General features: G+C 46.6%; 2 protein-coding genes and 1 long non-coding RNA gene across 48 annotated transcripts in view; 2 read left to right on the top strand and 1 right to left on the bottom strand.

Annotated features, from left to right (window-relative positions):
- Positions 1-4,260, top strand: part of THUMPD3 (THUMP domain containing 3) — a 29,471-nt gene extending 25,211 nt beyond the window's left edge. For 13 of the 17 annotated variants that reach the window (XM_070051224.1, XM_008249976.4, XM_051831960.2 and 10 more), the window contains one exon: positions 69-4,260. In XM_070051224.1, coding sequence (XP_069907325.1) covers positions 69-221 — 153 coding nt within the window. In that variant the 3' untranslated portion in view covers positions 222-4,260. The remainder of the gene's footprint in view (positions 1-68) is intronic. The other 4 variants (XM_070051227.1, XM_070051225.1, XM_070051226.1 and 1 more) reach the window with 1 other exon arrangement.
- Positions 3,963-11,126, bottom strand: LOC103345511 (uncharacterized). Of its 2 annotated transcripts, none has more exons than XR_011379676.1 (2): positions 10,989-11,126; positions 3,963-4,257 (listed from the first exon to the last, which is right to left on the bottom strand). It is a non-coding gene; the product is annotated as an uncharacterized lncRNA (long non-coding RNA). The 2 variants fall into 2 exon arrangements; XR_515376.4 differs by lacking the exon at positions 10,989-11,126 and adding an exon at positions 9,134-9,958.
- The window catches only part of SETD5 (SET domain containing 5), an 84,821-nt gene continuing 77,944 nt past the window's right edge, over positions 11,083-17,959 (top strand). For 13 of the 29 annotated variants that reach the window (XM_070051209.1, XM_051831934.2, XM_070051210.1 and 10 more), the window contains exon 1: positions 11,434-11,571. Coding sequence is in view for 6 of the 29 variants with exons in the window: in XM_070051190.1 (XP_069907291.1) it covers positions 11,083-11,571 (489 nt within the window). In the remaining 23 variants the exon portion in view is untranslated. Of the gene's footprint in view, positions 11,572-17,959 lie in introns of all 29 variants that reach the window. The other 16 variants (XM_070051190.1, XM_008249960.4, XM_070051189.1 and 13 more) reach the window with 7 other exon arrangements.

The raw sequence follows: 17,959 nt of genomic DNA, 5'->3' as shown, positions 1-17,959 counted from the left end.
TAAGATCTGGGTTGATTCCCAAGCAGATTGTTGGCCTAACTGCTTTTCTGTTTTTTGTGTGTACACAGGCGTTATCTGGAATGGGACATGTATGGCGAAAGGTACATACAGTCTGGGTGAACATTGGCGGTCTTCATGCTGCAGTTTATCTTCTGAAACGCACACCTCAAGCTTTTGTTCATCCTTCAGAACAAGATGGAGAGAGAGGAACTCCTTGGTAATGTGGAGTGAAGATGCTTCATAGCATTTGTACTTCCCAACACTGGAAATGTCAACATGAAGAACTTGCTTTGAGAGGACAATGAGATTAAGAAAAGTCTACTCTATTTCAACTTGTGAGGAAGCAGAGCTTTTCCTTGGAGCTGTCTTGAAGGGGTAGCTGGGCGATTAGTATTTTTCTTAAAATGCTTTAAAGCTGTTTAGTGAAGACCCTCATAAAATTGTTCTGGAATTTTGGTTTTGTTTTTTCAGGTTTTATAGTCAGTTATCCGTTGTGTCGAGGGGAATACCTATTAGGTAGCCTGTTAGGCCGTGTCTTTACTGCCTTTGCAGCTTTGCTGTTCAAAAGCTTAAGTTCTGTTTATCTGAACCTCAAAAAATGGATCATCATTACATTTTGTGAAGTGTTTGTCATGTGACAAGGTGAAATCTTGAGACCTATAGAAAAGCTTACTGTCTGCCTTAAAAATTAAACTATGTGCTTGTAACTGAGATTAGTACATAGAACAAAAACAGAAGGCTCGGATTTATGAAAGGGATGTCTGTAAATTGCAGCAGACATATTGATACGTGAAGTACGGGCAAACAAGCTCTATTTTAAAACTTTTGTTGCAGTACACAAATGATGTATTGCTTTTCATGTCAGAGTGTTTTCTTTTATTGTTGATACCTTAAAAGGAGAGAAAAAAGGAGGTATCTGAATGAAAACGTGTCAGTTGGGAGTCATGAAAGAGGTCATTTTTTCCTATTTTCTCTTGGATCTGTCTGTGCTCACATTTAGTTCCTTTTCCAGTTGTTAACAAGTCTTTCCTCAAAGAATTTTATGGAAAAAGAAATAAGCACATATTGGGTCCTTGTAAAATGGTGTTTCCATAAGCAAAGAGTAGTTGAGTTTTGATGTGGAATTCTTTATAATATTCTTAAAGAGTTTAGTTTGGGTTATTTGGCTGCATTTAGTTTCTGTGTCATTTCATAGGACTACTTATACTACCCGTTGGTGTCTCCATTTGGAGTAAACGGACACAGTACCTCCATCATTTCAAACAGCATTCACGTGAACAGCGTAGGCAACAACCCCAGCTTGTTTTCTCTCTGATCTACCACAGTTCAGAATGACTTGGAAGTAAAACATGGATGAAGGTTTTGTATTCTAGACTTCAAGACTGCATTTTCACTGTTATTCAGATATACCATTGAATTATTTGTGGGTTATGCATAGGTTTTTCTCCTCTAACTAACCAAACCATTTAAACCTCAAATGATGGTTGGTTCGCAATCTGCCAAACCAGAAAGTGCAAGGACCACGTCTCTGTTCACCAAAGTGCTTGGCACATGACCTGCCTCCGAAGGGACCTTCTATACCTGAACAATTAAAATATTTTTTTGATATTAGCTTAGTGCTTTTGCCATCTTTCTCCCTACTTTGTAGTTCTGCAGTTTGTTGACTAGGCGATTGGCTCTGAACAAGATTCAGAAGTCCTGGAAATGAGCTATGACATTTCGTTCTCCAAGTTGTTTTTACCTTCTAAGTGGGTCTCTTGGACCACAGTAATGGGGAATAAAATCTAATAATGTAGAAAAAAAATCTAACCATGTGAATGCACAGGGAACAGCTGAGTTACATACCACAGTCTATTCTTGGTAATAAGTTCATATATCTTTTTCAAGGGGTAAAATAAAGCAAGACTTTAGAAACCTAAAACAGTCTCTCCCAAGACTCTAACACTAGTGATTTGTGAGAGAACATTTTTGTTTATGCTTCCTTTGACATGGTAATAAGGCTTTCAAGAAACTCCCAAAACCATAGACCTTGGCCTAGGTCAGATAGGAGCCCAGGTCTCCCTGCAGGCCGAGGTGAGTTAAAGAATGGGGAAAAAAAAGTGGTGCTGGTGGTGGTGATTTTCAGAGGTTTGTAAAGTACCTCAAGTACAATTAAGCCTCTCTAAGTGCTAATATTCATTTGTGAGATAGGCTTAAGAAAATAATCATTGCACAGCCTTCGCCAAGAAGTTCAGGTCAGGTGTCACAGATGAAGTTGAGTAGGAATATGGTGAAATTTTGAAAATTATGAGGGGAAAAAAATCTTACTGTACCTTGTATGTAACAGTTCAGAAGCACCATATAGACCTATAAACGGAATGCTTACATATATATGATATAGGAAGAATGTACAATCATGCAGGCTTGCCTTGTCATTCTTTGGCCCTGGGGCTAAGTTTCCTAATCAGAGGACAGTCATTTATGGCAGCAATTTTCACTGGAAAGAATGGTTTGGCTTCTATAAAGCCAAAATTCTGAATTCCCTGCTTAGCATTCCACGTCCTCAGTATAACTCAACCTGTCTTTAACAATAAGACATGCTCCTGACTAGGCAGGCTTACTACTGGGAGTCATTTTTACTATATCCAGTTATCAACAGGCAGTTGAGTGTATTATGGCTGGAGCAGTCATTCTGAAACCTTAACATTCCTAAAAACTGAGGACAACACATTGTTACCCTGCTAGAAATTTAAGTATTATAGTAACAGATTTATGTTAACATTTCCATGGAACTTTGCAAAAAAAAAAAAAAAGACTAGCATAGTACTATACAAGAAGTTCTTGTAGATGTCTAGCTTAATAGAAGATAAGACTCAAACCAGCACCCATAAGGGATGCTGGCACTGCAGGCCGTGGCTTTACCTGCTGTGCCACAGCGCCAGCCCTTGAATTTTTACGTATTGATCATTTGGATAGTTCACTGTTACGTACATACTCCAAAAGACGCCTGGCTTCATTACAAAATAACATTATGTAATCATTAATACAACCTATCGTGATTGGGAAGTTTTCAAGACACCTGATAGTGAAATACAAGTATTCCCCAAAGTCTTACTCTGATGAGTCTGGATTTTATCACAACTTCTGTCAACTGTGTTCCTTAACAACTTCATCTCCTTTGCCCAGGAACCAATTCTGAATAACCAAAAGTTTTGTCACTGACTCCTGTGGTTTGATGCCCTTTTACTTGGTGTTGCCCTTTCACAGCTAGTGCACACATGTAGTTAAGGATAAACCCATGAGACTTAAGTTACCTCATACTGTCTAAGGACTTGTGTTTCTTGCCAAACTTTCACATATAAGAGTTGTTTCTGATGAGCTGATGCATATGCCTGGCAATCATGAGCGAAGTCCAGCCTTGTTTGTAGACCCATCTGTTTCTGAATCCCTCCTAAAGACCATAACACCTGCACACAAACCTGTTACCTGCTACACCAAATCCCCACTCCTGCAAGCCATGCTTTAATGCAAAAGCTGCCCTTGTACTTCCAGTTTAGTTGCCATTTTTCACTTGCCTTTCCTCCAGCAGGTACTCAGGAATAAGAACTGCAAGGATTCTTAACATCTCAGCTATTTGTGTTTCTCAAGCTGACTTCTGCAGTTAACTCTTGTATGATGATACTGCACTTCTAGCCCGAAAAGCTGTACTGTTTTCTTTCAAGGAGTCACATTTTATACATCCAGTGCCTTTCCAACAAGGTTTCCTAATGACTGCACAACAGCAGTGACCCTGCTTTGTAAGACACAGGGAGGTAAGTTTAGTATCATCTAAGTCACCTTTCACTTTTATCAATTCTTTCCCTCCCCAAGTCAATCTTGCTTTCCAGTGTTTTAAAAACATGATGTGAATGGTGGTTTAACAAGTTGATTTTACTGAAGTCCCTGATCCATTCTTAAATAATAAAAACAAACTTATTTTAGAGTAAGGTTCCCAAATACTAAAACTTTAATAATATTTGGAAATTTGGGAGAAAATACATAAAACACTGCAGAAGTACTTATGTTTGAGAAGGAAAACTACAGGATTTTAAAATAACTTGTACAGTTCATAGTACTATTCATTAACATGATTACAGTTTGTAGCCTCAGTGCACACTTTTTAGGAATAAATGATAAAAGGCAAATATCTTGGTATTATGGAAAGTCTTGACCTCGAAGACCACCTTGTGCTTAGGCAACAAAGACACAGCCAGTCAAGTGTCGTCCCACTCAAGTAACCTAAAATAGGGAACAAAAAAGAATTGCACAATTACTACCTTACTTACAGCTGTGACAAGTCAAATGGGGAACCCAGGGTTGTACGGGTGAGGCCATCAAAGGCTTTCTTGAGATGCTTCTGCTTAGTTGCGTGGTTTCTGAGTGCTATCAGGCCACCTCATTTCGTGTGGCCTCTGCGTGCTCACTGGTCCCCAGCTTCCACACTTCTGTATCCAGCAGCTGTGTGCATGCAATCAGAGACGGATACTACACGTCAGTCAGACCAACGGGCGGGGCCCGCACCTGCAGTACCAGCATCCCATACAGGCACTAGATGGAGGCCCAGCTGCCCCACTTTCTTCATTTTATTTATTTAATTTTTGACAGGCAGAGTGGACAGTGAGAGAGAGAGAGACAGAAAGGTCTTCCTTTTATCGTTGGTTCACCCTCCAGTGCCCGCTGCGGCCGGCACACCACGCTGATCCGAAGCCAGGAGCCAGGTGCTTCTCCTGGTCTCCCATGGGGTGCAGGGCCCAAGCACTTGGGCCATCCTCCACTGCACTCCCAGGCCATAGCAGAGAGCTGGCCTGGAAGAGGGGCAACCAGGACAGAATCTGGTGCCCCGACCAGGGCTAGAACCCGGTGTGCCGGCACCCCAGGCGGAGATTAGCCTAGTGAGCCGTGGCGCTGGCCCCCACTTTCAATCCAGTTCCCTGCTAGTGTCTGGGAAAGCAGCAGAACTTGGCTGAAGTGCCTGGGCCCCAACACCCACTTGGGATACCTCGAAGCTCCTGGCTCCTGTGGCCATTTGGGGTGTGAACCAGTGAATGGAAAGCACCTCTGCCCCTGCCTCAAAAAAAGACCAACTGTCAGACCCAAGTTCCAACACCTGGCCTTCAATTTGTTGGTGCACCCATGAGAAGGTTGCTTGATTTCACTGAGCTTCAGTTTTGCACTGTGTAAAGTGGGCACAGCTAGTTAAGCAGTTACCCAGTATCAGAGTGCTGGTTTGAGTCTGGGCTGCTCAGCTTCAAGCCAGCTCCCCAGTGCACCTGGGAAGGCAGCAGATGAATGATGGCCACCCACATTTGAGACCAGAATAGAGTTCGTAGCTTCAGCCTAGCCCAGCTCTGGCTGTTGGAGGAATCTTGGGGGAGTGAACCAATAGATGTAAATGTCTGCTTCTGAAATATTTTTTTAAAGTAGCACATTATTTATTATACAGACATTCAGCAAATATTATTTCTAACCTACCTGTTACCAAATAATGTTTGCATATTATCATATACTAGAATGTTCCTATCATTTGTTAGAGTAAGTAATTCCTTACTCTGCAATGAGATTTTAATCAAAGGTCAGCAAAGAAGAGAGGCTATGAAAACTGTTGACTGAGTTGACCAGAACCCACACACAAGAGGTGGATGTAATGAGATGATAAAGCAACTAATTCTGTACATGATTTAAAGACGTCTTCCTGTTTTCAGTAGGAAAAACAAATCTTAAAACTTTTTTAAGCAGACAAACCAAAAATCTAAAGTATCAAGACAAACCTGTGTGGAATGAACTAAAAAGGTGAGAAACAGGCAGAAATAGTATCTCCAGTCACCATAAAGATATACTCGATAAAAGCAGGAAGAATTTCCTGGTGTCAAAAACAAAAAAACCCTAAATGTTGATTTCATACCTGCTCACAGCTAGTAATTGCTTCTTACCACTCCATCAAGAAAGGGAGACAGCTGTAGCTTTTCAGCAGAAGCCTGTCCCCTAAACTAGCATGCCATTAGGTAACCCACAAAATCAAGAATTCTCAACCTGCACAGTCAAGTACCACACTCCTGGATTGGTAACTTAACAAGAGTCAGGGCCAGCACTGTGGGTTAGTGGGTAAAGCTGCTGCCTGCAATACTGACATCCCTATGTACAACAGTTCGAGTCCCGGTTCCTCCACTTCCAATCCAGCTCTCCTATGGCCTAGGAAAGCAGTAGAAGACAGTGCAAGTCCTTGTGCCCATGCACCCACATCAGAGACCTGGAAAAAGCTTCTGGCTTCTGATTGGTGCAGCTCCAGCCCTTGCGGCCAACTGGGGAGTGAACCAGCAGACGGGAGACCTCTCTCTCTCTGCCTCTCCTACGCTCTTGGTGTAACTCTGACTTTTCAAATGTATAGATTTTTTTAAAGCATCCTAACTTGTTCATTCAAGTACAAACGTTTAATATAATGAATTTCTGTCCTCTAAGAAACAGTATGCAGGAGTTCACAAACAGAGGTAGCTGGTTTATTTAAGACAAAAAAGCTCAAGGAAGTCAAGCACAGAAGATTACAGTGATGGTTAGAACAGGAAACCCAAGAAAAAGCTGCATGCTCCTCGAGACCATGAGGCCCGAGTTTCATCTATGAATAGAATATCAGGCGACTTAAGTATGACTCCAAGTTCCTCCATGAGCTGAACCTTCCTTCTATGTTTTGTGGGTTTAAATGACTATTCACAAACCAATTTCACAAAAGCAACATTTATTAAACTCCCAGCTGTGCCTAGACCCAAAGAATTAAATCACCATGTCCTTAAGGAGTGTAACTTAGATTCATACTATCACACAAATTTTTCTTGTTCAAAAAAGCAATTTAAAAGCATTTTTTAAAGTATTTTTAAAAAGAGAGTCTCAAAAAAGAATTAAACAAAATCCTTGCTTTTCAATGTTTTCCCACTGCCTGTTTTTGGAAAAATGAAAATATTTCAGTTGGTGAAAAACTGAGGGCCAAAAAAGCATAGTTTCTATGAAGTTGTAACCATTTCTGTCAGGAAAACAGGCCTAGCACCTCACTGCAGCTACTCTGCAGTACAGACACAGCACTTGAAAAGATGCAGAATGCTAGCGCTTGCCCCTGGGGATGCCACACACACACTGTGAATTTATCGTCTCTGGATGTGGGACTGAGAACCTGCACTACACAGAAAGGCAACTGTCTGAGAGCTCTCTCTGAACACCGAAGCTCTGAAGAATACTGTCCTTGGGGTGTCTTTCCCATCAGACTTTTAAAAGTCTTATAAAAAAAAAAAACACACACACACAGTTGAAGGCATGGGCATTGTGGTAAAGCACGTTAGGCTAGTTTTCAAAGATGTTAAATTGCAGTATCAGAGGGCATCACACTTCAGATCCAGGTTCCTACTATCATGGTGAGGAAGCTGCACTTCCACCCACATGGGAGACCAGGACAGAGCTCTGGTCCAGCCCTGGCTGTTGCATACATTTGGGGAGTGAACCAGAGGATGGAAGCTCTCTGTGGCACTCTCCCTCTGCCATGCAAATGAATAAATATTTGAGGGGTGTGTGTTGAGCTTAGTGGTTAGATGTCCATGTCCCACTTCCTGGCTTTGGCTCTTGTCTCCAGCCTCCTAATGTAAAGGCACTGGCTTAAGTAACTTAAGTAACCATGCTCCTGCCACTCTCATGGCAGACTAAAAGTTCCTGGCTCCACCCACAGCAGGCATCTCGGGAGTAAACCAGCAAATGGAAGTTCTTGTGTGCTCCTCTCTGCTTCTCAAGTAAATAAAATTTAACAATGTCTAATTCAAATTTATAAATGCTACAAAAATACTTAAGAAGCATTTGGTATTAAAATACACCAATATTTGTACTTCTTCAGAATTAAACTTACTTTGTGGGAATCTGTCATTCAAAATGTTTTAGGGCTCCTTTGAATTTTTTTCCAAAATTAAATATTCACAGGGCTTGAATTTAGGGCTGAATTAACATCAGATATTCTGACGTTATTCTATTACTGAATGACTATTCCTAATTAAGCTTCCGTGACTTTTGATTATGCACCTCTCATCATAGCCTAATGAAATCTCACCTCTTTAAATCTGCTTGAAACCCAAACTAATCAACATTTTTCTCAACACACTGTTGTCCAAACAAGTTTCATCATTAAGAATGGCCTGTTGTATTTAGATTCCAGCCAATTAAAGCTTAGTATACAAACAGGCAAAATAAAAGTTAAAAGAAAAAATTTAAATGGGTTACCCCATGGTATGAAGAAAAATTATCACTATGTCCAAATTCTGTAACCCACAATGTTAAGTTATGGCTATTTACACCGTCCAGAGTGATAACTGAAATAAAATTAATAATTTAGCACTTTAAAACACCAGTCATATTCCCAGAGCTTGAGAACAACACATAATTAGTGGCTGCTATAGTAGGACAGCAGCGACAGACTATTTGCATCAGTGCAGAATGTTCTACTGGACAGTACTAACCAGAGCGTTAGCAAGCACACAAAGAGCTGCTAGAGACCCATAAAACACCAGACCTTATAAAGACATCCACATGTATGTTGCTCACTCCACTTTACTGAGGACTGGCTAGACATCAAGCAATGTCCTAGGAGCGTAGGAGTCCATGAACTGTGTCTCAAGAAGCTCAGAACAGTTAAAATGCATCTGCACTAGCATCAGCCACCAACTGAATAATGCCAAGATTTAAGTCAAGGGTGGGAACATCCAATTTGGTTTGGCCTTGCCAAGGCAACAGCAGGCAGGATTCTAAGTTCAATAAATCTATAGCAGGTTAATTTTTAAGTTGATAATTTTGTATGGCCCATGAATGATGTTATAAATTGCCAAATGGCCCTTGGCAGAAAAAAGGTTCCCCACCCCAGATAAGCAAACAAGCTGGTGAGAGAAAGCAGTGCTAGACCTTTAAATGAGGGAGCCTTGCTCACAGAACGGATTATAGAATCCAAGAACGCAGGGGGACAGAGCCCGACTCTCAAGTCTGGAAAGGTGAGGAAAAGGAGGAGTAGCACTCCTGAAGGAGACACCCTGCTGGCAATGCCCGATCCCTGTCAGCCACCAGTCCTGGGAGTTCGGATGGGGAAACGCCAACAAACCTCGAAGCCGGTACAAAGTTGAGGCCAGCCTCCCGAGGGGCCTCCGGCACCCCGACCAGGACACAGCAGCAGTGACTCCCACCTCACGACTGGAGGCGAACACACAGGACGCCGGCTAACAGCAATACAGGATGGACCGAAGAATCCAAGTGGGGAAGAGGATGCGCAACTCCACGCTCCACACATTCACCAGAATGCAGTCAAGGTCATCGGGCGGAGGAAGCCTGGGGCGGGCTCCGGGCGGAGACGGTAAGCCCAAACCCAAGGAAACAGTCACCCGAGTGCACCAGGCAGGCTGCATCTGAGGGTGGGGCCCATCTGCCCGGTCCCATGACTCACCAGGCTACCCGACGTCGGGGAGAAGAAAGCCAGCACTAAGTCTCAGGCTGGACGAGCAGCAAGCACGGCACATGGGAATGGGATCAAAGGTGGAGGGAGGGGGAGCGCGGGTTCCCAAGCCAAGGCTACAATTTCACAATTAAGATCTGACAATGCGATCCGCTGGTGGCGCAGCCAGCGTCTGAAACGGGGTCAGCGCTAGACTCAGGTGATCAAGGGACAACGCTACCTCCCCTCCACTTCCAGGAAAAACATCAAGATCATCTTCAGTCATAACCTGCAGTCTCACTGCATGAAATTAACCGCGGGCGACCGCCCAGGCTGCACCTCCCGACACCAACGCCGGTCCGTGGGAAGCTACAGAAATTGGGCGCGCCCGTCCAACCCTACACCTGCTCAGTTTCTTAGCAGGACAACGCCCAGGCCCACGTTCGCCCTGAAGCCGTGGCACACAATCCCGCCCATAAACCAGAAGCGACTAGACATGGAGGCGATGACGAGACCACAGGAGAGGGGAGGGATTCTTCTGGGCCCTGGGCGGGCCTTGGAAGACAGGAGGCAGCAGAGAACTCCCATAAAGGTACTGCGGCATCCCCTCCCCGCGCCGAGCTGGGTGCGGCCATCTCCCCGCCTCCTCCACTGCAGCTCGCGCCCGACGGCCACTCGCGGACGGCGCGCCCCCCGCCCCGGCCCCGCGCCCACACCTCCGGCGCCCCCGGAGCAGCTCGGGCTCGCCCCGGCCTCCAGGCGGCGGGCGCGCGGGGCGGAGCCCGGCCGGCCGCCCGCCCCCGCCTCCAGCGCGCGCTTCCTGCCACGTTGCGCAGAGGCGAGGGGCCAGACACTGCGGCGCTGGGCCCTCGGGAGGGCCGAACCCGCGGCCGCCCCCGCCCCCGCCGGCCCGCGCGCCGGCCCCGCGCACTCGGGCCTCAGCAGCCAATCAGGCGCGGGGGCCGCGCGGGCGGCGGGTAAACCGACTCCCCCGAAGGCGGCCAGGGCGGGAGGACGCCGGCGCGGGAGCCACGCTCGCTGACCCTCCCCTCCCCCGCGCCGGAGGCCGACCGCGCCCGCACGTCCCGCTCTCCCCACCGCCGACCTCCCCGCCCCACCCAGGGGGCACCGCGAGAGCCGCCCCGCGGCTGCGCACTCCAGAGGCCCTGACTGACAGGCGCCGCGCTCCAACCAACAGCCGCCATTTGTGTTTTCACACACGGCGGGAGGAGCGGCGGCCAATCAGGGGCCAGAGGCGAGCCGGAAGCGCTCCTCCCTGTGCGGGAGCAATGGCTCCGTCCGGAGTCGAGCCTTTTCCGCCTCTCTTCGCCCTCCCCCTCCGGCTGCCGCAAGGCGGGCCTCCGCCTGGCCCGCGCCCGACCGCCCCGTTCCCTTTTTCGGCCTAACAAACGCTACACTCCCGACGTCCCGCGAGGGAAGGCGACTCCCAGCCACCAGCCGGTGCACCTTAACCACCCAAGCCCCCGGCTCGCCTGGCCGCCCTCCCACCAGAGTTCCGCTCCCCTACCTAGCCGAAGCTCTCTGAGGAACCGGAGCCCCAGAGCACAGCCTCTTCTCTAGGCGGCCCCGGCGGCTCCCGCTGATTGGCGGCGAGCTGGCCAATGAGCGCCGGGCGGCGGGCCGAGAGGCCAATGGCACGGCGGGAGGGGGCGTGTCCCGGGTGCCCCTGGCGCCGGCGCCGGGAATCCCCGTGCGGTCAGTGGCGTTTCCGCTCGGGCAGCGGGCTGAGTGAGCTGCCGCCGCCGCCGCCGCTGCCGCCGCCGCCGCTACCGCCGCCGCCGCCGCCGCCGCCGCTGCCGCCGCCGTCGCCGGGGGAGGGGCGGCCGCCGCCCGCCTGCGCTGAGACTCACGCAGCCCAGTCCCGCCAGTCCGCCAACACAGTAGTGCCGGCCCCCTCCCTCCCTGGCCCTTCCCCCTCCCCGCCTTCGGCTCGCTCCGCCTTTTTGCCCCCCACCCCCACCTCACGGGTACGGGCCCTTCCCGGCCAGGAAACGCCGTGGCGCCGCGTCGGGCCTAGCTCGATCCTACTGCCTCCCGGGAGTGCCGTGCGCCGCAGCCCGGGCCCAGGCCCCGGCAGCGCCTGGGACAAGGTAAGGGTCCGACAGGAGAGAGGCCGACCCTCCCACCGGGCCCCGGGGAGGGAAGGGTCACCTCCTCCGCCGGGACGCGGGGCCTGGCCTGGCCCGGCTCCCTGCAGGAGGATGCTGCCCCTTCCGGCTCCCCGCCGCCCCCGCACACGTAGCCCCGCTGCCCGCCGGCCGGAGAGGCCCCCTCTGGAGTCCCGCCGACCCCGCTGCCCTGGCGGGGCGCTCCCCTCCCCCCACGCCTCTCACCCCCTTTCCCGAGCACTGGCTACTCCACGCTGACCTCGGCCGGCGCCTAGGCCGCGGGCGGCCCCGCGCCCCGACACACAGGCGTACTTTCCCGACCCCCGCCCGCGCCCCCGCCGTGGGGGCCCGCGCCCCCGGCTCGTCTGCCCGGGCTCGCAGCTCAGATGGCTGCCCGGGCCCCCACCCCGCCGCCACCCCCACCTCGCATTCTTGGGCTCCCCGCGGCCGCCGGCGCGGGAGCCGGGAGCTCGCCCCCGTGGAGTGTGTAGGGTTCGAGCCTGGAGTGGAGCCAGGTCGCGTCGCGTTGCCCGCCTTGGGCGTGGAGGGCGGCTGGCGAGGCCGAGGGGCGACCCCTTCCCGAAGCCTGTGCGTGTGCGTGCGGGCCGGGCCGGCGCGGAGAGGGGGCAGGGAGCGAGCCCGCGGCCCTGGTGCGTCGCGTGCGAGGGAAAGTTTGCGTGCTGGGAAAGCCCCTCGCGAGCGCCGGTCCGCCTGCGGCGCCCGTGCCCCTCGCCGCTCGCTCGGCCGGGGGCGGTCCTCCTCGGGGGCGCCCTGGCGCTGCGGCCGGCCCTGCCGGTGCGGTCGGGGTGCGTGTGTGACCTGCATTTTCTGCTTTCTCATGTTACTTGTGCAGTGTGTTCACCAGCAACTCGTTTCTCGGCCGGAGTTCTGGCTTCCACTCGGCTTTGTGTCTCCCTGGGTTCGTCTCTCCGGTGGTCCCCCATGCTCAGAGTACTGGGAAGGTTCCCCCGGGTCCCTGCCGATTTTCTTCTCGACTTGAGCAGGTTGTGTTTAGATGGCACGTTGGTGACCAAGGTCATATTTTCATTTCTTTGTTAGTCAGGTGTTGCATAGCTCTGCTTTTGATTAAGGAAAATCAGCCGATTTGAGTGTTCTCAGCTTCTCAAGAGACTGTGTACTCCCTGTGTGGAGGGGAAAAAGTATTTTCAGTGGTGAATTTCATATTATTGATGTTTTTAGGTCACTGAGAGGGGAGTTATGAGCGGTAATTTTAGATGTGTGGAATCTGAGCTAGGGCTACAGCAGAGGTTACTCACGTAATCAGAGGTTTCTGGGCCTCTTGGAGGGCACAGGAAAAAAAAATTGTTTTTGGATTTCTTCCAGTTTTCTCAGGAGGGTCATTAGTTCTTTTCTGAAGCCAAAAATTCTGTCCCATAATGGGATTAGAGTCTTTAAGGTTTACTCAGGTTGTCATTATGTGTGGAAAAATGAATTTTGTCCTTTGGTAGGACATGGCACAAGGCTCTGTCTTGTCTGCAAATTTAAATTTGTAGAGTGCTTGGAAAATTGGCCTTCTGAACGTTGAAGCTTAATCTTAATTTGTTGGTTTAATTAAATGAATATTTGTAATTTTGAGAAACGTTGATTTTTCTTTATAGAAAACCTTAGTTTAAAAAGGTAGGGTTAGGATTGTTTTATTTCTAAAAAGGGTAATTTCAGCCCTTCTAGTATGGAGCCCTGGTTCCAAAAAAAAAAGTGTGTATGGAGTGGGGGTGGGGTATGCAGAAGGTGGTTCCTGTGTTGGATCACTGGGGTGAGTATACAAGGCAGCAGCAGCTGCTGGCTCTGGAGCTCTGGTTGCTACGTGAGAAGCTTGAGTAGTGCTGGCTGCTGTCTCCAGGGAAGGACAGCAGTGCAGCGTCCATTAATGCTGTTGGCTGCAGGGAGCTGCACTTGCACGATGGCTGCTTCAGGACTCGAAGAAACCTTGGTTTCCTGGGAATTTTCCCTGCTGGGCTGCTCTGCCTGTTGTGGTGGGGAGGTGAGAATTAGCAGTTCCTAACCTTCTACCCAGTTACGGGTACCAGTGTCTGGGAACTGGGTCATAGTTAAAGCTCGTTTTTGTTTGATTTGGGTCTTGTTTTGGTAGAATTTTCTTTTTTATCTGGGGTTTCTGCTTCTTAGTAGTTCCACTGGAGTTCTGATTTCCGAATCCATTTAAAATTGAAATAGAATTTATGGACCTGCCTGAGAACCAGAACTGTTTATATTTTTTCCTGCAACTGACTTGTTTCCCTTCATATCTTTTATCGTTGAATCAGTTTTGATTTGTTGTTGTTGTGTGTCTTTCCTCCCACTGATTAGGCCGTATTTACTCACTGAGTAGATGCTTTGCCAGACATTTTACTAAACTTGGAATCCAAAGCTCTACAATGACCTGCCATATTTGAAGGGACCTCCAAATATATATATTTGTCTCTTAATTTCTGTATTCATAAACTGATTTCTCCAGGTTAGGTATTTTCTTTGGAGTTTGCCCTGTAAAGTTTGATTTATTATATGCATATTGGATATAGTCTTCAGACATCACAAGGCTGTATCTTTGGCTGTGATCTGTGGGAAATACAGGGGAAAAAAAGCAATATGCAGAAATGGTAAAACTCTAGTTTAGTGTGCTGATACAGTGTGTGAACGCCCTTTTGTGGTCTCCCCTCCCCAACAACAGCTGAGATTAAGCAGAGGTGTGTAGAGTATAGAGGTGACCACCACCCAAATATACCACCAGTTACATACAACACTTAACATACCCAGTGAGTTCTATTTTCCCCTTGAGACTTTCGTGTCCTTTATTTCACTCAGAGTTTTGATTTGTCCAATTTTGTATAAATTTACTTAAATCCCACATACATCTATAGTTTGTGTCAAGACTGGCATTTATGGCAAGGAACCAAAAACAGTTCACAACTGTGGCTCATGTTGGTTTCCTTGTGTTTAAAGTAGACCTCAGTGAAACAGAACTTTCAATACATAATATTTTAGGTGGCTCTGATTCTTAGTACAGTCACATTTAAGGCACAGTGTTGGGTTAAGATTTCACTTCTACTGGCTGTTTGATACAATCTAAGGAAGATGATTTTCTAGTTTAAATTATTATATGATATAAAAATTACCTTATAAAATAATTACTTTTTCACTTTCATGTCCTGGTTTTTTGGGAACCTGTTGGTTTTCATGTAATCGTTTTTGTGAAGGGTCATACAGGCCCCTTTCATGGAAGTCTAGCCAGAATAGTTGAAATTCTTTTTTACATCTTTTGATATTGTCTTGTGCCCGGAGATTTTATGTTTTCTGAAGTTAACTTTGGTTTTTCAGGGAAAGTGACTATTGCATTTTTGCCTGTGAGTTCAAAAATAATACAGTGCAAAGTGCAGATACCTTTTTTGTTTTACCTCATTATATTAAAATCACCTGCGAAACATTAGACCTACAGTCAGTGGTTACTGGATGGGAAGTAGAATAATATTTCTTGTGACCTTTTGTTGAATTCTGATAATGTGTGAGTTTAATTTGAAATTTGAAGAGTGAATCTTACTTATAAAAATTGTTTCAGCTGTTAACTTTTTTTTTGACAAGTATATTGTTTAAAATGTAAAACTTTGACTCTGCAAAATGCGAGATAAAATATTTAGTCATTTGAAATTTAGAAACCAGAGGGGCTCCTTAGAAAATAAGTGTACTGTACCTACAATGGACAGGGATTGGTATAATTTCTTACTGCCAAAAATGCAAACTATGTGATTAAATGACATTTTCAGCTGATATTACAGTTTTTTTTCTGGTTGGATTTAAGGAAGCTCCTGAAAGGTAGAGAAGAAAATATAACTTCCTTCACTTGTCTATACATATTAAGATAATAATTTTGTTGTGTATTCACTTATCAGTTAGGTGAAGGATACCCATGAACTTGGTGGGGGTGTCATGAAGCATCGCTTCAGACAGTTCTCTTACTCTGACTGAATGTGCTCAGACTCTTACTGCTTCCTGAAGGGAACTGTGAGATAAAGGAACAATGAAGCTGTGTCTACTTTATATGTGTCCTCAGTGAGTAAGGAATTTGTAATCTCATCCTGCCTCACTGTTTTTCCATCTTATTGATTTTGTTTACAGAATACCTGAGGGAATATCTTATTTAATGTTAGGTCACATTCAGTATCTTTGATGTGGGAAAATAAATTTTCTGCTTATTGGAATATTGGAATAATGTCTTAGTATCTTTATAACTAAGGTTATTGGCCAGTGTTGCCTTATGTATATGTCTGTTGCTTCAATTGTACTGCTTTCTCTTCTGTTTTCCTTGTAGTGAGAGGATTCCCAGAGTTCTGATGGCAAATTGAAATAATAAAGAATCTTTTTCGCTAGTCATGTTAGTTCTTTAAATGCAGCCAGAGCTGGGCATACATTTGGCCTGTGTTGTCAATCACCCAAAAACAAAAAAAAGGGGAAGTGGCTATAGGAATTTATACAGATTTGGTGTGTATCTGGGGAATCAAGTTTTTGATTTCTGCTAACTAACTAAAGAAAAATCTGAATTCCTTGCTATTCTGGATGAGAAATAGATGGAAGCATGGGAGGAGCCATAGACCTCTGCAGCAGGATTTGGTCTGAGTAGAAGAGGAAGATTTTTGTTTCAGATTGCCAGCTGCTTATGTCAGACTGACTCCCTTATTCTGCCTCCAGTAGGCCTGTCAATATGGCCAAACAGCTAGATAAGTGCAGGGCAGGACAAAGGGCTCTTTGCACAGCAGGGAGGCAGTGTTGGTTGGGGGAGGGGCAGAAGGAGGAGGTTCTTTTCCCTGGGAGATTATTCAGTTTGGCATACAATTAAAGAAATCATTTTTAGTTCCCATTCCAGCATTGAATTTCTGCCAACCATATACAGTTAACCCCAAGCTCGGTACATTCCAGAGTATCTGGTAGGGACCTATTCTCTTCTTCGAGAAAAAATAAAGAACTTGAAGCCTTGTATAAGTTTAAAAAAAAAAAATCCCATGCATTACACCCTTCTAAGTACATGTAACTTCTTTACTAGACCAGTTCTGGAGCGTCTGCCAACTGAATTCTCATTAAGAATGGACAAGAACATTCTGAGTAAAACTCATTTTTCAGTACATAGTAGGTGTATTCCGGTTGGAAGTAGGCCAAAACATATAAAATAGTTCGTTTCCTTTTATGAAATAGTTGCATGTTGTTAGCTCCAGTTTTATTCCAGTTAGATGGAAAGCACCATCCAGCAGTCATGTGTTGAGCTACCATCATGTGCAGTGCTTGCTGAAGAAAAACTCTTCATTATTGGCCACATCCCTGCTTCCTGGAGAAGAGATGCTTCCCAGGCACAACTTGCTTGATACATTTGTGCTCTGCTGTCTGTTGAAAAATGGGGCAGTTGTATCCAGCTTATTATTAGACCATGAATCACAAAGTTGGAAGAGACCTGTGTGTTAACTGGCGTTTTAAACCAAAATCATGAAATAGTTCAAAACTTTTTTTTTTTTTAAAGACTGAAAGTCAGTTTTATGTGGGGAAAGAGTTCTTCCATCTGTTGGTTCATTCCCAGATGGCCACGGTGACCAGTGCTGGCCTAGCAGGGACTCAGACACTTGGGCCATCTTCCACTGCTTTCCCCAGGCCATTAGCAGGGAGGTGGATCAGAAGCGGAGCAGACAGGACTCTGACCACACCATATGGGCTGCTGGCATCACCGGTGGAGGCTTAACTTGCTACTACACCGCAGCGCTGACCTCGAAACTTTGGTCCCTTTTTCAGGTTTTCATTAAAATATTAAAAAGATAAGTGTCCTGATGATATTTTAATTATTTTAAAAGTAAATAGTACATGTATGCCCTCTTTTTTTTATTAAAAAATTCTTTTTGTCTACTTGAAAGGCAGAGAGAGAGCTTCCATCCACTGGGCTACTCCCCAAATGCCTAAGAGCCAGGAGCTCCATCCAGGTCTCCCATGTGGGTGTCAGAGCCAAGTACTTGGGCTGTCACCTGCTGCCTCCCTGGATGCATTAGCAGGAAACTGGATCCGAAGCAGAGTACTAGGACTTGAACCAGCATCCCACTTGGCGTGCAGGTGTCTCAGATGGCAGCTTTACTTGCTGTCCCAAACATCCACCCCACCATGCACATTCCATGCAAGTTCTTTAAAACAGAGAGATTCATTCATACATTCATAGAACACATGGCAGTTACTTAGACTGCAAAGCAGTCCTATTTTATAAGACTCTGGAGAGATTCTTTTAAACTTTTTTTTTTTTTAAGATTTATTTATTTATTTGAAAGGCAGAATTAGAGAGAGAGAGATCTTCCATCTGATGGTCCACTCCTCAGATGGCTGCAACAGCCAG

The sequence above is a fragment of the Oryctolagus cuniculus genome, chromosome 10, assembly GCF_964237555.1.
Source record: "Oryctolagus cuniculus chromosome 10, mOryCun1.1, whole genome shotgun sequence".
NCBI lineage: Eukaryota > Metazoa > Chordata > Mammalia > Lagomorpha > Leporidae > Oryctolagus > Oryctolagus cuniculus.
Note: the sequence above shows the minus strand (reverse complement) of the source record. Positions and strands in the feature narration are given on the sequence as shown.